General features: G+C 37.8%; 1 protein-coding gene and 1 pseudogene across 2 annotated transcripts; both read right to left on the bottom strand.

Moving 5' to 3' along the window:
* Positions 1-109: 109 nt before the first annotated feature.
* LOC147514925 (toMV susceptible protein tm-1(GCR26)-like) lies at positions 110-11243 on the bottom strand (annotated as a pseudogene). Its single transcript, XR_015212959.1, has 5 exons — positions 11037-11243; positions 2826-3337; positions 1597-1659; positions 649-743; positions 110-572 (listed from the first exon to the last, which is right to left on the bottom strand). The product of XR_015212959.1 is annotated as a toMV susceptible protein tm-1(GCR26)-like (transcript).
* A 247-nt stretch (positions 11244-11490) lies between these two features.
* Positions 11491-13325, bottom strand: LOC147514924 (uncharacterized). The gene is made up of 4 exons (XM_086592740.1): positions 12998-13325; positions 12634-12733; positions 11931-12471; positions 11491-11595 (listed from the first exon to the last, which is right to left on the bottom strand). The coding sequence occupies exons 1-4, from the start codon at positions 13323-13325 to the stop codon at positions 11491-11493; spliced, it is 1074 nt and encodes a 357-aa protein (XP_086448866.1).
* Positions 13326-24848: the final 11523 nt, after the last annotated feature.

Raw genomic sequence — 24848 nt, 5'->3', positions numbered from 1 at the left:
ATTATATGGAATGGATCAGAATTTGAGTGTGTAACTTAAGTTGCCTTGCTCCGCTGTGACAAAATTGCTGGACCGTGCCTGTGATTATAACTCTAAAAAGACGCTGGAGGAAATAACATCCATTGGAATCATTCAGAAAAAGACCTCCATTTTAATACAAAATGGGATAGCTAAACGCACAAAATGTACCAGTAAATCCATTCTACACTACAGTAATAACACTAAAAGTACTAAAAACTAAAAATGCCAAAAGATATAGCACACTTTCAAATTTACATGGAAGTATTCAGTGCTAAAGAACCAAAATATACATGTCACTCAATTTCCTTCTAGAGAAGAAGGTTCGACCAATCTCACTGTGCGAGGAAGCATAAACTTGGCAACTACTGGATAGTGAGACTACGGATAAAACCCATCAATGTTATCATTCACCACCTCACAGGACACAGGAACCAGAGATCGACCTCTGTAAAGAACCCAATCTATGTGTAGATCCTGAGTCTGACGATCCCAGCAGAGGCAAAGAGCTCTAAATATTAACTTGAGGAATTCAAGCGTTCCTTGCTTATCACCTGGAGCACCAGTTAAGGACTTAAAGTAGGCAATATTGGAACACCATCAAACGAAGTAGTGTAGGAAAAGGCATACCTTTAAACCCGTGGAAGGTGCGGATAAGCGATACATTTTTTCTAACTCGAGCATTGGGCTATTCATCCCTCATATCGCCTACAACACCATGCTCTCTGTTGTCAAACAAATCAAATGAGCCGGTAACAATCAAGTCAGTAACTCGGTATCCACTTAAAAATGTTATTCACAAAAACAAATTGAAGCACCATAAGGGTATACGTATTGCTTTTCAATCACAAAGTCTTTAGCTTCATCCAATCTAAGACGGGAAGAAAATTTTGAAACAAATAATCTACCCGTTGGCCATTATACCTACAATCAATATGCAATGATAATATAGACAATTGAAGGGGTCCAGTGTCCTCCTGGTTAAGACTTGGGAGGTTGACCAAGGTCATAGTTTCAATTCCCACCTTCCTCGGGGAAAAATGGATTTCAGGGGATTAGGACAAATAGGCTCCAATAAAAAAATATATATACATTAAAGAACAAAGTTAGTACACAAATTTGCAGGTGTTGACATCATATCTTAAAGAGCAAAATAGCAATGCATCCTTGAAGATGTACTATAATTTTCACGGACATGGAACGTGTCCGTGTAAAACAATAATCATTACGCACACCTCTCCAACTACTACACAACATTTTTAGCTATCCTAATCATCAACATTTCTTCACCATACTCAACTAATTTTAGTAGTTTTTTCCTAATTTTCAACATTTCTTCACCATTTTATTCTTGCTACATCACTAGCAAAGTCGGTAAAAACCAGTGTAGTCAAGGCATTAAAACGCATCACTCTCTTTGTGTCTTAGCCGCGAGCATGCCTTATTGAAATGAGGTGCGTAATATTTAAAATAAATAAATAAATGAAAAAATAAATAAATAAAATAAAATATGACATGAATTATTATTGATTTGTATGGCTAAACAATAAAATCAATTATATCGAAGGGGGAACTGACACATGCCATGACACCTCCAACCACATAATCTGCAACTTCTGTTGTTGTGATATCCAAAACACCCTAATAAAATAAAATAAAAAATCAGTGCTTTGAATGAATAAATAACCACAAGGAGAAAGCATAACAAATTCTTAGAAGCCTGAGTCAAAGTCAAAATTGCTAAATGAGCCACTATGCTAGACTGAACTCAGGTTCCAAATATGATAAGATAAGAAAAAACGACTAAAAAGTGTATCAAACTTTACACTTTTTGACAATATGGGGATCACACTGTTTGATTTTTGCAATGTAGGAACTTCTGTCAAATTTCTCTAACACCGTTTATAATTTGTATTAATTTTTATTTTATAAATTAATACAAATGAAAATTAATTTGTAATGTTGAAAAAAAATTAATATAAATTAATTTGTAATGTTGAAAAAAATTAATATAAATTTTCTAATTTGCAATGTTGAAAAAAAAATATACAAATTAATACAAATTAGAAACGGTGTTAAAGAAATTTAACATAAGTTCCTACATTGCAAAAATCAAACAGTTTGGTCCTCAAACTGTCAGGAAAAAAAGTTTGGTCCCCATATTGTCAAAAGGTGTAAAGTTTGATACATTTTTTAATCGTTTTTCGATAAGGTAACTACTTACCATACATATAATGGGAAGTTAAAAAGATAATCTACAACAATTCTGAACACCAAAAATAGGTTGAGTGAGTTTTAACTTGTAACTCCTCAAGTCATAGATGTGCAAAGACAAAAAACAAAGTTAACCAATAAAAAACTACAAGCAAGCAAGTTCTCAAGTCTGAAAGAGAAAATAATTCAGAAAACTTAATAATCTAGTTAAACAGAGCTGATAAAATTTGAAGTCAAATATGTTTTAGGGCACTGGGGCTTCAGATTATTGCAAAAAAAAAAAAATCATCTTCATCCTCTCCGTTTACTTCAAGTAATAATGAACAGCTTTTAAGTTTGGATAATATGACGAGACTAAATTTGATTAAAGATGAATCTCCTGGGAACATAATAGAAATTGGTAGATTGGTCATATATGTAGTAAGTAGTCAGTAGGATTCATCTCGCGGACTTGCAGCTACTTGATACTGCAAATTCAAATTAACTAATTCTACTAAACCAAAAAACACTCGCTCTAGAAAGTTTAAATAATACATGTTCCAACCATACTATGTAACTCTTGTAAACAATATACTGTCACATGAGAAAGGTACCTGTACGAATCCTCCTTTAACAAGATCCTCCAAAGCCCTGCCACCAACTCCAGTAGCATGGAACACCATCGTCTCGTAACCATCTTTCTTTAGCCTTTCCTTGACAACATTTACACAAGAAGTTGTAACACCAAACATAGTTATACCAACAGTGAGTAGTCTCTCTAAATCCCGAAACTCTCCCAATAACCATTCCAGCCACAGCAGCCCCAGCATTAGACAACAGTACCCGACTAGCACTGTTAATCCCACAAATATCAACCAGAGGGAAACATAATCAAATCTGAGGTTCCGATATAAGGTTCAGTATTACCACTAGCTACAGTCGACACAATAACTTTAGGCACTCCAATTGGAAGAGTTTTTAAAGCAGTGGATATCAAAGATGTTCCTCCACTACCACCTAAGCCAATCACACCACCAAGGCCTTGATCCTCTTTAGCTTTCTTAAGGAAGTTTTTTAATGCTTTTGTCATTATTGCTATTGCTTCCCCTCTGTCATCTGATTGTTTCTCTTATGGTCCAAAATGGTGATACAGAACCTCGTTTTTATTAACAAATGGAAAATCACCAAAGCCATTGTTGTGGGGAAAACAATACCAATCGATCCCCACTAAGATAGTTTGCACTTGAACAATCTACAATTCCAATAAAAAATCTAATCTTTCAATACAACCAACAACCACAAACCTAAACTATAGATATAACTATCACAAACAGGCAATAGTAATATTGAAAAAGTAAAACATACCACAACACAAGATGTAATGTGGTTCGGCCAATGATGCCTACTTCCATAAGAGCTAATCCTTTTATAAGTATAGAAAAGAAAATTACAATCACTCATCTCAAGTTTCTCCAAACTTACTAGATCACTCCTCTCTCCATATAAGTTTTTCTTCTTTGCAAGGGTTTCCTCTCAATTTTGGTTGCTCACAAAATTGGATTTCTATTCAAGACTTGGTTTTCCAAAATCTAACTCTTGTTTTTATAGTAATCTAAAATTTCAGCCCGTCTGCAAAATTTCGTGCTTACTGTAGAAAAATATGAACCTAGCATGTTTAGGCACGAGCGTGGGCGTGCTCTCGGCAAGGGCAATCTGAGCGCACACGCCCTCTTATTTTTCTAATTTCCCAAACTCCAGTAGACATGTTTCGTGAGAGGCTCAACAAAAATATCTTCTATTTCACGACAAGGGCGCGAGCATGCCTTGGGCACGACCAATCTGAGCACACGCGCGCTCTGACTTCTTCACATGAATAGTACATGTTTTTCTATTCTTCCTCATGTGAGGGATAACTCCAATAATTTCCCCTTCCCGAGCTATGAGGAGGGGATACCTCCATGCATTCCCAAATCAACAGGAGGAGTATGCTACCATTCCGACGGTAGCACAATAAACATCAAACTTACCTTTCGGTAAGACTTTGGTCATGATATCCGACCCGTTCTTATCGGTATGGATCTTCTCAATACACAATTGCTTTTCTTCGAGAACTTCTCTAATCCAATGATAATGCACATGTATGTACTTGGATCTAGAATAAAAACTCGGATTTTTGCTCAAATGGATGGCGCTCTGACTATCACATAGAACTACAAACTACTTCTGCTTTAGCCCTAGTTCATCGAAGAACCTCTCCATCCATAACATCTCTTTGCAACACTCAATGGCTGCAATATACTTGGCTTCTGTAGTGGAGGGGGAAACATATTTTTGCAACTTAGATTTTCAAGAAACTGTCCCCCTGCAAAGGTAAACAGATAATCGGAAGTGGATTTCATCGAGTCTACATCACCTGCTATATTTGCATATGTGTAGTCTTTAAGCAAGGTCTTACTCTCACCAAAACATGCACAAACACGCTTTGGAAGTGCCCTTAAGATATCTCAATATCCACTTAACACCATCCCATTGCTCTTTACCAGGATTTGACAGAAAACGGCTTACAACACCAACGGTCGTGTACACACCATTGCTTACATCAAACTGCCCACTGCGGATGCATACGAAACCTTTTGCATTTCATTATACTCGTGCTCACCCTTTGGACACATACCTTTGGTCATGCGGAACTGGCCACCAAGTAGACAACTGACTCGCTTCACTTGATCCATGTTGAATCTCTTCAACACCTTCTCAATGTAACTTTCTTGAGAAAGCCACAACTTCCCACTCTTTCTATCACGAGTGATCCGTATCCCAAGTATCTACTTTGCTTGACCTAAATCCTTCATCTCAAAGGACTTACTCAAGTCTTTCTTCAGCTTGGATATTTTGTTGATGTTCTGGCTAACTATCAACATATCATCTACATACAACAAGAGCACTATGAAATCCCCATATGCAAATTTTTGAACAAACACACAATGATCGGAAGCAGACTTCTTTTATTCATGTTTTACTATAAAGGACTCAAACTTTATGTACCACTGTCTCGATGCCTACTTTAACCCATACAAACTATGTTTTAGCTTACTTCCAAAAGAGTTAATCCTTTTATAAGTGTGGGAAGAAATATTACAATCACTCCTCTTAAGTCTCTCCAAACTTACAAGATCACTCCTCTCTCCTTACAAGCTTTTCTTCTTTGCAAGGGTTTCCTCTCAATTTTTGGTAGCTCACAAAATTGGGTTTCTATTCAAGAGTTGGTTTTCCAAAACCTAACATTTGTTTTTATAGTAATCTGAAATTTTGGTGCAACTGCGAAATTTTGTGTTTACTGTAGAAAAATCAGAACCCGGCATGTTTAGGCATGAGCGCGGGCACGCTCTTGGAAAGGCTAATCTAAGCACGCGCGCACCCTTTTATTTTTCCAATTTCCCAAACTCCAGTAGACATGTTTCGTGAGAGGCTAAAAATATATATATTGTTTTTCACGGCAAGGGAGCGAGCACACCTTGGGCATGACCAATCTGAGCGCGCGCGCTCTGACTTCTTCACACAAACAGTACCTATTTTTCTATTCTTCCTCATGTGAGGGATAACTCCAACGATTTCCCCCTCCCGAGCTATGAGGGGGGATACCTCCATGCATTCCCAAATCAACAGGAGGAGTTTGCTACCATTCCGACGGTAGCACAATAAACATCAAACTTACCTTTCGGTAAGACTTTGGTCATCTTATTCGACCCGTTCTTGTCGGTATATGGATCTTCTCAATACACAATTGCTTGTCTTCAAGAACTTCTCTAATCTAGTGATAACGCAAATGTATGTGCTTGGATCTAGAATGAAAACTCAGATTCTTGCTCAAATAGATGGCGCTCTGACTGTCACATAGAACTACAAACTGTTTCTGCTTTAGCCCTAGTTCATTGAAGAACCTCTTCATCCATAACATCTCTTTGCAACACTTAATGGCTGCAATATACTCGGTTTCTATATTGAAGAGGGCAACACATTTTTTCAACTTAGATTGCCAAGAAACTGCTCCTCCTACAAAAGTAAATAGATAACCGAAAGTGGACTTCATCGAGTCTACATCACCTGCCATGTCTGCATCTGTCTAGCCTTCAAGCAAGGTCTTACTCCCACTAAAACAAAAACACACTTTGGAAGTGCCCTTGAGATATCTCAATATCCACTTAACATATTCCCAATGCTCTTTACCCAGATTTGACAGAAAACAGCTTACAACACCAACGACGAAAGCAATATCCGATATTGTACACACCATTGCTTACATCAACCTGCCCACTGCGGATGCATAAGGAATCTTTTGCATTTCATTCTGCTCATGCTCACCCATTTGACACATACCTTTGGTCATGCGGAACTGGTCACTAAGTGGACAACTGACTGGCTTTGCTTGATCCATGTTGAATCTTTTCAACACCTTTTCAATATAACTTTCTTGAGAAAGCCACAACTTCCCACTCTTTCTGTCACGAGTGATCCACATCCTAAGTATTTGCTTTGCTTGACCCAAATCCTTCATCTCAAAGGACTTACTTAAGCCTTTCTTCAGCTTTAATTGGATATCTTGTTGATGTTCTAGCCAACTATCAACATATAATCCACATACAACAAGAGCACTATGAAATCCCCATTTGGAAATTTCTGAACAAACACACAATGATCGGAAGCAGACTTCTTGTATCCATACTTCACCATAAAGGACTCAAACTTTATGTACCACTATCTCGGTGTCTGCTTCAACCCATACAAACTCTTTTTCAGCTTGCATGCCAAGTGCTCCTTGCCTTTGACCTCAAACCCCTCTGGCTGGTCCATGTAGACATCTTTGTCAAGATCTCCATGAAGAAAAACTGTCTTGACATCTAGTTGCTCAACCTCTAGGTTCATTCTTGCGGCCAAATCCAATACCACCCTAATAGAAGTCATCTTAACTATATGAGAGAAAATTTCATCAAAGTCAATATCTTTCCTTTGACCGAATCCCTTCACAACAAAGTGAGCTTTGTGCCTTGGGTGTGGATTATTCTCCTCATGCTTGACTTTGAAGATCCACTTATTCTTGAGAACTTTTCTTCCTTTCGGTTTCTCAACTAAGTCATAAGTGTGATTCTTATGCAAAGAACTCATCTCATCTTGCATGGCCTTCAACCACTTCTCCTTGTCTATACCTTCAAGAGCCTCTTGATAGTACATAGGTTATCCACCATCAAATAGTAAAACATACGTATGTGGTGGATATCTGGTTGAAGCTTGTCTTTCTCTCTCGGATCTCCTTACCCTATCTTCTTGTGGCTAAAGAGGATGCACTTCTGCTTGCTCAGTTGGTGGTTCATGCACTTCATCTGCATCTTCTATATTAATAGGTTCTATTCCATCATGAACAATAGGATCATCATCATAAGCTTCAAACCCATGGTTTTCTGCATTCTCAATGCCTTCTGCACGTTCCACATTAAGAACTTCTGGTTCTAAGTTAACAAGATCATCATCAGGATCCACAGTCTTGTATAGTTAGATCCTTGCAGTTTTTTGTCTGGAGTGTGGCAAAAGCATTTCATCCAACAGTCTAGCATACTGTGATGCTTTTTATCTTTATCAGACTAAGGATACTCGTATTGTCTGAGTATCTTGTGTATCAAAAGCATGGGTTTCCTTGTGTTGATTCTGTCTAACAGAGACATCGTCAGTTGTGATGATATAGTGAGTGTACCTGCCACTCTAATAAACAGACCATAACTATGAAGACCCGTGAAAGCCAGATGCTGTCCAAATGTTAGGTGACACAAACCTCCCCGATTCCCCTACAGTAGCTCAAAGTGCTAGAGAAACCTTGACAGAGTCTTCTTCAAGACTGACCTTCCAGACAGCATGTTGTGGATGACATCACAATTCTGCTCAACTGGTATGAGTCGAGAGACCTCAAAATGAAGCTTGTTTATGTCATCATACCTTTTTGTTATATGTTCCCATGCTTTAAAGAAATTCCTGCTGTCTTAATGTTTGAATTCCTCATTTCTCGATTAGACAACTTTTCATAGGAAAGGTCCTTGTCTGTATTGTTTTCTGGAAACTCAGGAAAAACATAGTGGTCCTCTTGTTCTGAGTATAAATTCCAGGCTACAAGCATTATTCCACCTAATTTGACTTCAGTAACCATATATTTGATGCACGGAATACAAGCTTTTAAGTTTTTAATTAATTAACACCATTTATGGGCTAATGATTTTATGATTATTATCTGAAAGGTTTGCAAACTTAACAGTCAAGCAGTAACTTTGGTTTCATGAACCTAATTATTTAGTTTCTTTCCTGATTAAGAGAGTTTTAAACAATATCGTTGCAGTCACTATCAATTTTCCCGCTTTAGTGTGGCATATGTTGTGAATGTTAGAGATAAGCGATTTAAAAATGTGGAAATTTTGATGAATATTAATGCCCATTTCGAGGGAGTAGGTGGTAGGGAAAGCGGCAAGGCGACAAACGCCATCCATTTTGTTGATAGCACATGACATCCTTCCTTCTGTGTTGTTCCATATCAAAATCAAATTTCCTTTACACTTACACTCTTTTTTTCTCCAAAGTTGAGATTTTGTACCATTTTTTTGTTGGAAATAAGATTTCGAACTCTTTCCAGTGTCATGCATGCATATAACACATTACCAAACTCCAAATACTATGTTTTGTATGAATATTGGAGGATGACAAGAAATTTGAATTTTTCTTCTTTTTTTTTTCTAAAATTAAACAAGATGGATAAATGGTAGAAAAAAAATTAAAAAAATGATGGTGGTGGTTTTGTGGAAGTGGTCATGGTAGACCACTTTCTAAATCATCTAGACATGTATTCCATACTGGAAATTGCCTGTGAGTTCATCATGTCGTTTAATTTGGTAATATAAGTTGGTATCTCATTTTAAATGTTAATTTACACATATGTGGTAATTTAATTTGATGTATGATTCCTATTTAATTAAGTTGTTTTGGCTTCTTTCAGTTGTCTTGTTCGAATGATTGTGTTCAATTTGAACAAAACATTGCATAATTGTTAGTAATGTATGTTTCAATAATTACCTATTTAAAATTTAGGTTTGTAGGGCTATCGGCCAATGATCATGTGATTATATGCTTCAATTGCAATTGTTTTTTATGTGTGTTCCAAAGAACCAATCGACCATTAGGAGATTCATATATGTGCTTCATGAAACCAAAATCGAGTAGTAACTCGTCGACATTACTCTAATTGCTAAATCTCTTCATTCTTACAACAATTCTAATCCTAGCTAACAAAATTTATAAAAATTGTAATGATTACTTTTGACATTTCTATTAAATTTTGAAAAAAAAAACTCCATATTACCTTCTATATTAATTAGGTTGTTCCTTGACCCTTTCAGTCTGTCATTCAAATTTTGTTCATCTATTTTTTGAATTTCCACAGTGCATACTTATGGAATGGATATCTATTATCTAAATCAATCTGGACAGTTTATGTTAATTACTACTATATAAATGAAAGGACTCTTATGTTGAAGCCTTAAATTTGGGATAGAAGAGAGATTTTATTTCCTTAACAGTTGGAACTTAGCACAATTATAGGGCTATTAATTATGAATTTGTATCCTATTTAAACTCTAATTGTTTTATCCCATTAGATATAGGAGTCCTATATTATTTGTATACATATCTCGAGGCATTAAATTAGATCTAAGCCATACATTAATTAACTTTGGGAGTTTCAATTAGGACCACTACTTAACACACAAATTCCTCAAGATCAATCTTCTCTATTATGTTAGATTTATTACACTAAAGATAACACATGTAATCGATATTATACTAAAGATAATGAAAATTAAGATAATAGATGTTATTCTTCCATTGAGAAGATTCCTAGCCATTCAAAACAACCACACCAATCTCCTGCTTCTTAACATTTCCAAAGTATTCTCAATAGACTAAGGTACCGTATTTGCTGAAGCTATAGAGATTTACAATCCTAGAATACCAAGTTTTCATTTTAAAATCTCGGGTTCTTGTAATGGTTTGGTATATACACATGGTAGTAGGGTGCAAGCAATAGGAATCCATGTACTAAAAGAATACAAGACGGTGCCAAAAACCCCAGAAGAAGAGGAAGACTATTTGGAATTTTCGCATGGTTCTGAAGATGGTGATATAACCTCAGATTTTTGCATGGTTTTAGGTATAATTATGTAATTGATGATTATAAGTGGGTCAGAGTTGTTCAGTGTTATGATGTACTACATGAGTATATGGGTTCTCGAGTTGATATGTATACATTGGGTACAAATTCATGGCGAAGGAGTGAAAACATGCATTTTATCCTTAATCGAGCAAACCAGTCAGCATTTGTGAACCAACGTCTCTATTGGTTTAGTTTAGTTTAATTAGTTGTTTTCAATTCTTAGTATTAAAAATAGTTTAAATATAAAATAGTACAAATCATTTTTTTTTTATCAGCAAGCGAGGTTGTTAACGAGGTCCCCTAATAATAAAAAGCTTTGAACTGGGTGATTACAATCTCTCATACTCTCTCCCTATTACATCATCATTTATGATTTTCATTACATCAGGTGATAAACAATCTATGCTAATATCTACGAACTCCTCAGCAGGTATTATACTAGCCAGACATCCGCTAACTTATTCGCCTCTCTATAGATGTACATTATAGAGAATTCTTCAAACTCTATCTCCATTCTTCTTATGTTTCTCATCATCTTATTTGCCTCCCAAGGAAACAAAGACTTATGTAAAAAAGAAATTACATTTTGTGAGTATGTTTGTGCTCGAAGCTTCCTGATGTTGTGTGCACACGCTAACCTCATTCCCTGTTCAACTCCTTGCAATTCCACCAAAGCAATGGTATGGTACTCTGACTTTCCTTTTGCTGCCGCTTTTACTCGACCATTTTCATCTCTTATCGCTACTGCCCATGCCCCTAGCTGCCCTTGAAGAGTACCGTCTGAATTCATATTCTATATGTCTTCAGGTGCCCTTTCCCATCTGACAAAAACTCTTGGTTTTTTTATTTTCACTACTTCCAAATTCCATAGTTCAGTGAACCTCTCTCTCTCTGGCCCTTCCTCCATCTTCACGTTTATTGCCAACAGTTTTGTCTTCACATCTCTCATAATATTGAATACGATTCCATCCACCAATACTGTTTTCTGCTGAAAGATTCTCGCATTCCTCTCCCTCCAAATCCAATAACAAAAAGCATTAAACACCAATCTGAACGGATCTTGTTTGCATCCTTTCCCAGTGGTCGCCATTGCTACCCATTTCACCTTTTCCTGCCAATTCGCTACTCTCATTCTTGCATACCTACACATTGTTAACAGCTTACTCCACACAGCTTGCGCAAATGTACAGTCATAGAATAAGTGCTCTTCTGTTTCCTTTTCTCTCTAGCAGATTATACACGTGTCGTCTGTCACCACTTTCCTTTCTTTCATTCTGCATAATGTCTTCAGGCATGTCTGCAGCACCATCCAAGTAATGAAGGAGTGCCTCGGGATTTTGTTAGAAAACTAGACTAGCGAGTGCCACTCTACTGTTTGCTTTGTATTCCTGATGCTGTGATACATATCTTTTAGAGTAAACCCTCCTCTGTTTGACACAGACCATACTATCGTGTCTTCTCCACTTATGATGCTCACCTCCTCCATTCTTTTAAAAATATCAGTGGTGTGTATCCTAATGCGATTAGGTATATTCCACCTCCCATTCTCGATAAACCCTGAGAGTTTGCACCCTTGGTTTCCCAAAGAGTTATATGTCAGCGCTTGCGGAAACCTCTCCTTTAAAATCCCATCTAGATGCCATGGATCCAACCAGAAAGATGTACTCTCTCCATCTCCAATTTGATGCAATGCAATGTGCTTTGCTTCATCCCTCTCCTTTAGAATGTTTCTCCAGCTCCACGAGCAGTCGTTAGCTATCTTCATACTCCAGAAGTTCTTCTCCTTTATTAGATTCTTGTATACCCATTGCACCCAAAAAGTTTCTTTCTTAGTTATGATGTTCCATAAATGCATCATATTTGCTGCATGGTTCATTCTTGAGAGGTCCCTGACCACAAGCCCTCCTTCTTCATATGGAAAACGTACACTTTCCCAACTGATGTAAGCATGAGATGTTGCACAGTCTGGTCCATTCCATAAAAAGTTCCTACATAACTTATTGATATCTTCTGTAATACTTTATGGCACAATGAAGCAAGAGAACCAATAGACACTCAAACTGTTCAAGACAGATTTGATAAGTTGCACCCTCCCTGTATACGATAGAAACTTGCCCTTCCAACTTCGAATTCGATTCGACACTTTTGTAATCAATGGAAGACAATCAATTGCATATAACCTTGTTGTAATAAGAGGCATGCCCAAATATTTAACAGGAAGCTCACTTGCAGAGAAAGAGAGAATCTGTTGTATAGAATCACAACTACTTTGATCAACTCCTGCAAAGAACACTTTGCTCTTGTTTACATTCACTTCCAATCCCGAGCATTTTGTAAATGTCTCAATATTTTCTTTCAAGCACTTTGCTACCTCAATATCTCCATATATGAAAGCAATAAGGTCATCCGCAAAAGCCAGATGAGTGATGATAGGTTATGTGCATTTCTGATGGAGCTTGTACCTTCCTTCCCGTACACTATGCATCATAATCTCTGAGAAAAGATCCATAATTAGCACAAATAAGTAAGGCGACATGGGATCACCTTGCCTTATCCATCTTCTTCCTTTGAAATACCCATAAGGTGTTCCATTCAGCATGATAGAATATGAAGGAGTCTCCACACACACTTTAACCCACTGTATAAACTTTCTTGGTAGTCCTATTCTCTGCATAGCATACTCCACAACCTCCCATCTGATTGAGTCATATGCTTTCTTAAGGTCTATCTTTGCTGTATATCTAGGAGGTGTCGCATCCTTGTGGTAGTTGTGCAGCAGCTCATGAGACAAGAGAATATTATCTTGTATTGCTCTGCCTGAGAGGAATGCAGACTGATTTGGTGGCACTACCAAGTGAATGAATTTCTTCATTCTATTAGTTAAAATCTTACTAATACATTTGTACATGACTCCACAGCATGAGATAGGTCTATAATCAGTTAAAGATGATGGGCTCTCAACTTTAGGAATGAGAGTTATGCATGTGGAATTTACTTCTCTTAACATCATACTTGATTTGAAGAAATTTTGGATAGCAAGAATGAAATCAGCAGATATAACTCTCCATGTGGCTTTAAAGAACATAGAAGAGAATCCATCACTTCCCGGAGCTTTGTCACTACCAATACTTGATAATGCCTCAGTAATCTCATCTCTGGATATATTTTCTTGAAGCTTGATAAGAACCCAAAAATGTAGTTTTAACTCCTTAACAATAATACTTTTAGACCAATTATGCGAGTAATAAATAAGAGTTAATGTTAATTACGTGTTTTTATGTATTTCAGGTATTGAAGTCAATTATATACAGAAATGTGCCACTTTGGTGATATAAAGGAGCAAAGGGTTGGTTGCTAAGAAGTTTTGGGATTAAAGGCCAAGACGGGCAGAAACAACACATAAAAGTCAACAGAACTTCTAAAGATCATATCTTTGCACTCTGGCCTCGAAATTGGGCATACCTTATGTCAAAACGACCAGATCGGAAAGATCTTTCCAACGGTCCAAATATTGACCCAATCAGAAGAGCAAAAGTGGACGAAAATCTAATTGAAGTCAAAGCTAGCTGAAAAGGGGCATGTGGACTGAAGAAATTGGACTTTGGGCTCAATTTTCCGGCCCAAAACATGGACCCTCAGCCCATGCACGAAAATGTGGATCTTGTCTCCTCCATTTCTACACACAAGACTTAGCTCTTGAGGATGAATTAGCTTAGGATAGAAAGTAGCCATTAGAGAATAGCTTCTAGATATAGTTTTTGAGTTTTTAGAATTAGTTAATTAATTAGTTTCCATTCCATTAATTAGTTTCATTCCTTGTTTCAGATTAGTTATTTGAATCATTGAGTATCATTCATTAGATAAATAAAATAATTAGTTCTTGTTAAATTCGATCTTTGTTATTTAATGATTGTTTAGATTGATTTCGATTCTTGCTATTGAATGATTTCTTAGTTGTTAATTTAGATTTCAATTATTGTTTAGTTAAATTTAATAAAGGTAGAATCTTTATATTATGTCGTATTCAATTTCATATGGAAATGATAGTTTGATGAATCAAGGCTAAACCTCCATTAGAAGGGTTTGATGAAGCCTTGATGAAAACTTGATTGTATAGTATAGAATCGTTGTAAGAGTCTATTCCACTCTAGAAGGTCGTTGATTCGCCATGAGAATGGGTGGACGTCCTCACATGCTAGTTATAAATTGGTAGAGATGTCATGTATAATTAGGGATTAGAACGACCAATTCTTACCATAAGAACGTAAGAATTGGATTACAACAATCTATGCTAGTTTCTTAAGTTGGATTCAAGGTGGATTCAATTCCCCCCTAATTCTTATTCTAGATTCAAACCTTAATATTCGTAGCATTTCGTAGTATAATTCGTAATTCTCTCATTGACTTTGGTAGGATTGATAGTCGTAGGAAACTTGAATGCTAAAGAACTAGGAGTGGAACGAATCTTCTATTCCAACTCTACTTCAATAGTATCGAGAGTATAAATCTTTGATAATCACGCGTATAATTCAGTTTTTAGTTTTACTTTCGTTTAGAGTTTCATCGCTTTATTCATTAGTAAAACTATACCAATTTTACGTTTATCAAATGGCGCCGCTGCCATCTTAGTTGCCTTTAACATTGTTTTCTTTAGATTTGTTAATTTTTCCAAAATCCCATAACCCACCCACCCTTGTTTGTTTCTCACTGTGGTTGTCCGTTTCAGCACTGAAAATTGTTCTCGAAGAATTACATGGAGCGCGACCTGCGCCCTGGGTAGGCTAAATTGGAGTGCGACCCGCTCCCAAGCGCCTGGAACTCCACTTTTTGGCTGAGCGACCCGCGCCTTGCCAAGGCAAAACACGAGCGCCCCCCGCACTGAAGTGCCAGGACCTCGAGGTTTTCCCTGAGCGCTACCTATGCCTTACCAAGGCTAAATTGGAGCGCGCCCTGCACCCAAGAGCCTGGAACTCCAGCTCGAACTTGAGCGCTACCTGCGCCCTACTTAGGCCTATTCTGAGCGCGACCTGCGTCCTCTGCTGAAACTGCCCGATTCCACACGTTTGTTTCAAATTTCCATTTCTTCATAGTTTTCAGTGTTTTAACTTGTTATACACACTGAGTACGCGTAAACAAGACGTTATTTATAAGCGAAGCAAGGAGGCATTCAGGTACTTTTTTCTTCCACACCTCGCATCTCCTGTTAGAGGTTCATACTAGCATATCAGGTTTGTTTGGAGTGTTGTTGTATTTCGTTAAGATTGTCTTAGCCTTACATGAGATTAAGGTCAGGCTGAAGAAAAATGCCTAACGTAATCAACCGGCAACGTCAACAAACAAGCCTTTCTAGTATATCACTCACTACACCGCTAACTAATATACCACACACACCACCAGAAGTAATGGCTGAAGAAAGAGAGTCTCCTCTCTCTGACTTTTACAAAGCCTTGAACGATAGCCCTAAATCTTGCATCATTCTATCGGACCGATTGGGGATTTCGAATCCCCCCAAATATATTTAATTTGTTACCCATTTTTCATGGGTTAGACCATGAAAAGCCTTATCAGCACATGTGTAGGATTGACCAAGTCCTTACTACATTCCACCATCCACGGTTGGTCTTTGAACAAATTAAACTAAGGGTATTTCCCTTCACTTTAGCCGATAAAGGCGCGTCTTGGTTAAGCGCCCAAAGCGCCAAATTCTGTGGACTCGTGGGCTAAACTTGTTCAACTATTTATGAAACATTTTTACCCACCACTGAAGACCGATGAAATGCTTTCCAAGATTCATTTCTTTCGACAGAATCCTCATGAATCATTTTTAGAGGCTTGGAATCATTTCACCGATCTACTTATAGAGTGTCCACACCATAACCTCGCTAAAGACACGCTAGTTCGTGCCTTTTTCAAGGGACTGTTACACCACCACAAGGAGGTGCTTAACATAATGAATGGAGGTAGTTTCCTAAGTAAGGGAGCTTCAGAAGCTTATAAATTTTTTGAAGATCAAACTAAGTGTAATAATAATGGGGGTAGTGGACGATATCTTCCGCAATGCTAGTTCTTCTACAACAGTAAAGACCGCCGGTATGTTTGAGATGAAACCCTATCTGGAGCTTAAAAATTTAATCGAATCTCTAACTAAAAAGGTAGAGGCTATTTCTGTTCAACAAACGCCTATTCCCGTCATGAATGTTAACTCCAATCCATGTAATTTCTGTTCGAGTCCAGAGCATCCCGACTCCTATTGTCCTTTCGCCTATGAACAACAACAATCATAACAAGATAATGTTTGTTCCATTAATAGCGAACCTAACGCAGCTTGGCGACAAAATTCCAACTTCGGTTGGCGAAATAATTAACAACCTCTAAGGTTGTTTAACCCAAATGTTAGGCTAACAAACAATTACAGCCAAGGTCCACCAAGGCAATGACAAGGACAGGGTAATTATAATTATAACAACCAAGCTCAAACACGACAAGGACAAGGTCAGGATAATTATAATAATTATAACCATAATAATTATAATACTAATAGAGGTATCGTTCCGATAAATAATAACTATCAAAATCCACCCATTAATAATCAACGTGACATAGTTCCTGTCACGGAACCAGTAACAAATACTACTCCACAACCAGATCGTTTTGATACCTTTATGCAATCTCAACAACAGATTTTATAAGCCATCCAACTTTCCTTACAGCAGTTAGCTCAAGAGAAAGTGCAACCCAAAGGTGTGTTTCCAGGACAAGCGATACCTAATCCTAAAACACCAAACACAGCCTTTGAGGTAAACGGTAATACTAGTAACGAAAATGCAAACGTAGGGGAGATAAATTCCATCATCACTCTCCGTTCAGGTAGAGTGGTGGATAATAAAGTAAATATGTCTATAGTTACCCCACCAATAGTCCCTACACCAGATATTACACTAGATACTGAAACAGAAACTGAAGATCCTACCCAGGTAGAGGTACCAGTTAAACCACAGCCTAAGAAACAGAAAAGCAAGGTTAACCATCATGTTGATCCATATGCTAAATATAGAGAGAAATCATCGTTTCCTCATAAATTAGCTATGTTAAACAAGGATACAAATTTTGACGAGATTAGGGAAGTTTTTAAAAATTTAACGATAAACTTACCTTTTCTTGAAGCGATTAAAAAGTTACCTCACCATGTTAAGTTTCTTAAAGAGTTGTGCACTACTAGGCGTAAGACAAAGATTCCTAAAGACGCCTTTTTAACTGAGCAGTTTTCAACTTTAACGGAACACAATTGAATCATTAAGTACAAGGACCCTAGTCGTCCTACTATATAATACACCTTAGGGGATACTCACACGACCTCTGCTTTATTAGACCTCGGGGCGAGTGTTAACTTACTATCTTATTATTTATATAAACAAATAAGTCTACAGGAAATGCAACCTACAACAATGACGTTACAATTAGCTGATAGGTCTATCAAGTATCCTTAGGGTGTAGTGGAAAACGTGCTGGTTAAGGTTAATGATTTCTACCATCCTGCGGATTTTGTTATCCTCGATACAGAAGTCGCTAACGATTCTGTTCCGATCATTTTAGGGTGCCCTTTCTTGGCAACTGCTAACGCACTTATAAACTGCCACGATGGTTCGATGTCCTTGTCTTTTGGCCATCTTTCCATTGCGGTTAACGTTTTTAAGACGATCAAACAGTTGCCTTATACGAATATCGATGGAGAGGTTAGCATGATTGAGAGCTTAGCTCATGATTATTTCAAAACCACGTTTCCGAATGACCAGATGCACAAATTCCTTTCCTTTGGAAGTTCCAACTTCGACAAATACTCCTTGGACGTAGAGAAAATTGAGGAAGATTTCCTTCAACTCTTTTACAACTCTTCCCTGCCACCTCACGAGTCCCACCCTGCCAACATCCATTTATCCCTTGACGCTATGACGGAAAATGAAATTTTCACCCTCTATCCCAGTGATTCTTTTGACCCACCTATTGAGGAATGCCTGGCATATCTCAAGACTTCTAATGATCTAGACCTGAGAGCTCTAGCTAACACTCATTCATCTTCCCTCACCAATATTCCCCACCTTCCACCCTTTCAAAGGAATCTGGAGTTTGCGCTTTACCCTTTTGTTTCTTCTATCCTTAATGATTTTTTAAATCCTCTTAATACAGAAATAATTCCCAAGGGAAAGGCACTTGACACCTCCATTTTCAGAATTGAGACAATTCCCACCTACACCATGAATGAGTTTTGTGCCAAACCTACATTCTCATTTCTTCCATTCCTTATGTCTAAAATTCATCCATATCTACCATATCTTCCACAAACATCCATTTTCTCACGATCATTCACTTGGACACCCTCTCGTTCAAAGGCAAAAAAGAAGGTGCATGCGCGGTTACATTCTAGATCCATCAGACTTCGCTTTCATTTCAATAAGTTGTGTCGTAGAGAATCTTGGTGCTTGATTCTGTTTGGAGGTGCATTCCATGTTATTTATTTATGGAAAGACCCCCAACTCTTTAGATTGTTGATATATGGAAAACTGAAGAGTATATATATATATATATATATATATATATATATATATATATATATATATATATATCAAATTATTTGTTAAAGTCTCGAGTATCTGACTATAAACGGCTCATTCTGTTGTTTGGTGTACTTCCTTTCATTTCCATATATTGGTAAGTGCACTAATCAGGTAACCGGGCCCTCCTTATGGAGTGTGTGGCTGTAAGTACCGGATCCTAAGTCCATATTAAACATAATTCACATTTTCCACTCTTGCATGTTTTCTCAGATTTTGAGTCATGTTCTTCTATGGTGTGAATTATGCATTAATTGCTTTATTGTTTTTCTTATATTAAATCTTATTCATAAAAAAATAAAAATTGTTAAAATCATTAAAATAGTAATTTAGGAAGTCTCGGGAATCTAACTTTAAAAGACCCGCTTTTAAAACAAAATTTCAAACTTTATTGTCTAAAATTTGTTTGGGGGTGGGATGTTCGTTTATGTACTGGATTGTTTAACTTTCCATTTGTGTTGCGTAGGCTATTTAATTGTATTTTGAATTCGGGTTGACTTTATCTATGAAATTAAAGTTCATTCGTTCGCATAACTTACGTCACACACGCACTTCGAGGTATTTTCCATCTTCTTATATGTCATCCATAGTTGGAATAGAGTGTTTTATGGATCATTGGATTGGAAATTCTCTCCTGATCATTTCCATAGGTCATTCGCAAAAATCAGACCAGTAACAAAGCGGCAAATTTAGTTTGAAGTTGCGCGAAAAATCGAAAAATCAAATTGGGCTTGGGCCCAATCTCGCACACACGTGCAATGCACGTACGTTTCCATCTTCAACACAACAGTCGCGTTCCTCCTCAAAACCGCCATTAACAAAGTTTTAAGCTTCAAAAACCTAACCCAAAATTAAAAAAAAAAAAAAAAAAAAAATCTAATTACACCCACGCCAATCAATTAAATCCACCCCAAATCTTCTCCAAACTACACCCACCACCATCCCCACAAATTCCCACCACCAAAACATTAGAAAAAAACAACAAAATTTGAGGAATTTGAACTGTCGCGCCACCACCACTGTTTGGTTAGTGAGGTTGTCTTAAACTCCATCCCCACATTCAATTTAAACCCCAAATCGTCCCAAATCTTAAAATGGCTCAAAGACGTCAGATTTTGCCGGAGCACGCGCATACTGCCGACCACTTCACGCCGTTTTACGGTGACGAGATGGTTAGGAGAGATTGGAGTGGTTTGTGGTACTCGACAGACGATTTTTACCATGAAGATTTGGTTCGACGGTTTTATAGGACGAGGGAGTTAGATGGAAATAGGATTTTTGTTAAGGTGGCTGGGAGGAGGAGAGAAGTATCTACTGGGTTGTTAGCTGAGATTTTAGGCATTCCGCCTAGACGTCATTTTGATGCCACACTATAGGATTCCCAATGTACTGGGGTCGAGCCTTTGATGAACGTGACTGTTTCGGAAGGGAACTACAATGCAAGCTCGCATTGTGTTCGCCAGTCGTCTCTCAGAACCAACCAGCTGGCTATAGCTCAGTGGATTGGTAGGAATGTCATAGGGAAGGAGAAAGTCAGTGACATCGGTCTGAACTGCCTACACATTCTATGGATACTCCAAGAGCAGAAGTACGAGTTCTGTATTTTGGAGTTTTTGGGTAACATGATTAGGGGAGTTCGGAAGAGTATTGCACCTCTCCCTATTTTGATAACCAAGATCATGATGACCTTGAGAGCAACTCCGACTTCTGATAGGATTTGCCTGAAAGAGCACCAAAATCCTCATATTTATACAGAGTGTATCCAAAGAGTTTGGAGGTTGACTGAAGAGAGGGTAGTTGAAGAGGATGACTTGGAGGATGAGGAGGACCCGGCATGTTTTGATGCCGATGCCTTGGTGAGGTGTAGGTCGGATGCAGAACGCATGGCTGTGATTCATCGTGGCATGCGTTCTCTCAATACTATTTGTGAAGACCTCCGAACTCGGCAGACTACCATGCATCATAACTTTGAGACTCGTGCCCAGCGCGAGGATGAGCAGTGGGAACAGACGAGGGTCGAGATGGAAGCTCAGCACAAGTTTCGAGACGAGATGCTTGCACGCTTTCCACCCCAGGGGGTGCTTCTTTTGAGGAGCAGTCTGTGAGGCACGAGTGTCGCCGCTGTAGGACGGATGGTTCTGGGCCTTCAGGAGCTCAGGAGACCTCACCTTCCTATGTCCCTTCCACTACTAGCAGCTAGTGGTTTAGGAATATTATGAGTTGATTTTGTTTTGTATTTGCTTTTTACTTTAGTTCGGATGTTAATTTATGAATTCCGTATTTAATTTTGAATTTGGTTGTTAAATGTTGTTTGAATTTCCGTTTTAATATAATACAGTTCTTTTTAAATTGTGCATTATTTTTATCATTAATCCCACCTTCCCAAATTATTTGGGGGTGGTATTATGTATTCTAGTATGATTTTTGATATGATCCTCCGGTTTAGAATTTGTGTTGGAGTGAGGGTTGAGAATATTGTCGATATGGGCATCACTATGAATAGATATTGTGATAGGATGAAATCTCGATGAATTAGGCAATTTCTATCCTAAATTCAACCTAAAAGATATTAGGTTTATTTCGGAATAGAGAATATGGGTTGTTTCCGTTTTCGGTTTCGGAATTTTTTTGTTTCCGGCAATTACCTTAAAACTTTTTGGTAGCTTCCCGATTCGTTTTAGCAACTTAAAAACTATAAAAACTTTATTCATTCTACACTCACAACCCACACTACACTTCACTTTCATCTCTCACCTTTCACTCCCACGATTCCTATCTTCTTATCCATTTTAGCACTATCAGCAAGAACTCGGGCCGCCTAATCCAATGGAGCTAGCGACCGCTTCTAGGCACTGTATGACAAAATTTGATCAGAGCGCGACCCGTGCCATACCAATCCCTGAGTTGAGCGCGACCTGCGTCCACAACACTGGAATTCCAGTTTTCATCCTGAGCGTGACCCGCGCCCATCCTAGGCACAAAGTGAGCGCGCCTTGCGCCCAAGTGCCTGAAACTCGAAAATCACCAAGACGCACCCCGCGCCCTATCCAGGCATAGGTGGCGCGCGACCCGCGCCCAGAACCCCATGGGCAAGAAAAATTCCAATTTTTTGTGGGTTGTTCCAGAATCGTTGCAGCTATTCTAAAGAGTAGTTTTGTGATGACTTCTCCTATAGTAATACCGGAGCAGTCTTTCGAACACTTGTTGGGGGGGGAGCCTTATGGACATTGGTTCCGCGAAAGGATCATGCAGCTCGGATGGAGGCAACTTCTGGTAAGTGAAAACGACTCGTATTCACCTAAGCTTACTGAATTTTTTTACAATAATGTTAAGTTCTACTGTAACCAAGATGGAGAACAAGAATTCTCTGTCACGGTCGATGACACACCACTAGAATTGAATAAGTATGTGGTAGCATTAGTTTCGGTAATACCAATACCTGATCCTATTCACACGTGGGGATACATGACCGATAATGCATACCTTTATGACTATACATATTTCCATGAGTATTATAGGGGAGGGGTATTTCATATAATGGACCAAGGGCGTTACAACATAGCACTTGGTAGCCTGTCCCTAAATGTAGGCACCACTATGTTATTCATCCTGATGAATATTTTAGGGGATTGGCAGTTTAGCTCTGCAAATAGTACCGTTGGTGATGTTTTTCTTGTTTTAGCTGAGGGACGTCGCCGATATGACATTCCCCGAGTATTAGTGGCTAGTCTTAAGAGAGCCCAAAGCATGTGACATAAGTATCTTCTTATGCCTGTTTTGGTTTGCCGCATCATGCTTTCGGTTGTCTACGAATTCGTACCCGGTTCCACGGATTGGAAAAGGGTTGAAGTCATGAGACCCACTAATTGGGTGGTTCGCTCATTTCGAGTAATGACTTGGCTGGGATGGCAGGTGCAACCTCATTTGGTTGCTCCTTACACCCCATCAGACATAGTAACACTAGACAGGTTAGCACAAGTTGACGACACACGACGGCGAGCTTGGCAAGTTATCATGGCATGGCAGGATGCGAAGGAACCTCCTCTCTTTGGAAAGGGAAATGAGGAAAATGCTTAAACGGGAGTTAATGTTAGTTTTTATTTCAGTTAGTGTCTGCTTATGTCCCAAGCAATTTGTTTCTCATTAACCCCATTACGAGTGGAAATCTTATAGAGTTGCGTCAGTTTTACTTTTCTATATTAGTATGTCTAACCTTATTTTGCAGATGTTCCAGAATTTCACGTGTTTCAATGGTATTTCTCTACCTTATTTATTTAAATACTTTGAGGACAAAGCATGCTTCTTGTTTGGGGGGGGGGGGGGCATAGAAACACGTGTAATTAAGGCATCTGTTAAGATATAGATATGTATAATATGCATTTGTTTTCTAGTTAAAAAAATTCAAAAATTTTAAAAATATAAATAAAAGTATGTTATACAATTAGGAATATTGGTATTGTTTTCTTTCTCTATGCTCTTAATAATCTAGAAGTCTCACGTAGCTTTTGCATTAGAATAGTTTTTAGAAACTTAGACTAATATGTAGGTAATAATCCTTGCATCTATCTATAAATATGTTACATGAGTATCTATGATTGTTGACAGTAAGTTTTTGAAATCTAGGCTAGAGTACTTATTCTACAAATCCTGTGAGAATATAGCTTAAAGCCTTATATGAGTGAACATTTGAGAAATGATACAAGGGAGAATTAAAATCGTGATAGAGAAATCACATGTCCACTTGCTTGATTACTATACCATATCCTAAGCAACAATTTAGGCCCTCTTTAGATCAATATAGCCAGAAATTCAAACCTATGAATTATTTTCTGCTAGTCGCCCCTCTGAGCCTTTCATAAACCGCAAATCCTTTACTCTGTTACAAAACAAAACAAAATAAAAAAATAAAAATAAAAAAAAAAAAAAATCAACCTACCCAATTCTTTGAATAAGTCTGAGAGTAGAGATGAAGAATAGAAAAGGGAAGAACCTTTGAAATCAAGAATTTGTTAGTCGCTTCAGATAAGAAAATAAAGTTTCCATCCAAATAAAATAATAATAATAATAATAAAAGAAAATAAAGAGTTAGAACTCCAAAAATAGAATCAAGGAGTCAAAAGCCAAAGAAAAAGAAAAAAAATATGGCTAAGGATGGAAACAAAGTGTAGAAGCAAAAGTAAAGAACAAGGGTTTCTCTAGTTGCATAATATAAAACCTCTATTATCTCAGACTTGTCTTCTTTGAATATCCATTTCCTTCCTTCTTAAACCATCTCCTAATCCCCGCAACACCTAATAAAGACCTCTAGCTCAATTAAGAATATGTTAGTGTGATAGTAAGTGGCAGATGTGTTTGATCGACTCCGGCTTGCTTGTGTGTCATTGAGATTGTAAGGCAAAGTGTGCCCAATACACACTGGAGTAGCGAAACTTGAGCAGAAAAATCAGAGTGGTTTTTGTCTTGACATTTATGTGAGGACCTACTTAAGGACGCTATTCCGAGTTTTCATAAACGGACTTGCTAGTTCATCTCATAGTATTACTCATTGTATATATGTTTATTCGTAGATGATTGATTATTATGCATATATTAGCTCAGGTTTCTACTTGATTATTCTGTATTTATTGCTAGTGAGATGTATAGATAATTGAAACATAGATAAGGAAACAATAGTTTTATTTCTGAGTCGTTGTAGTATAGATGAAGTTTGTGAGTACTTTCACTGGAAAACTCTCATGAGGCTATAACTCGTCCACTAGGGAATTCCTAGTGGTTTAAGGCCTTGT

This window comes from Coptis chinensis, chromosome 2, assembly GCF_015680905.1.
Source record: "Coptis chinensis isolate HL-2020 chromosome 2, ASM1568090v1, whole genome shotgun sequence".
In the NCBI taxonomy this organism is placed as follows: Eukaryota; Viridiplantae; Streptophyta; class Magnoliopsida; order Ranunculales; family Ranunculaceae; genus Coptis; species Coptis chinensis.
Note: the sequence above shows the minus strand (reverse complement) of the source record. Positions and strands in the feature narration are given on the sequence as shown.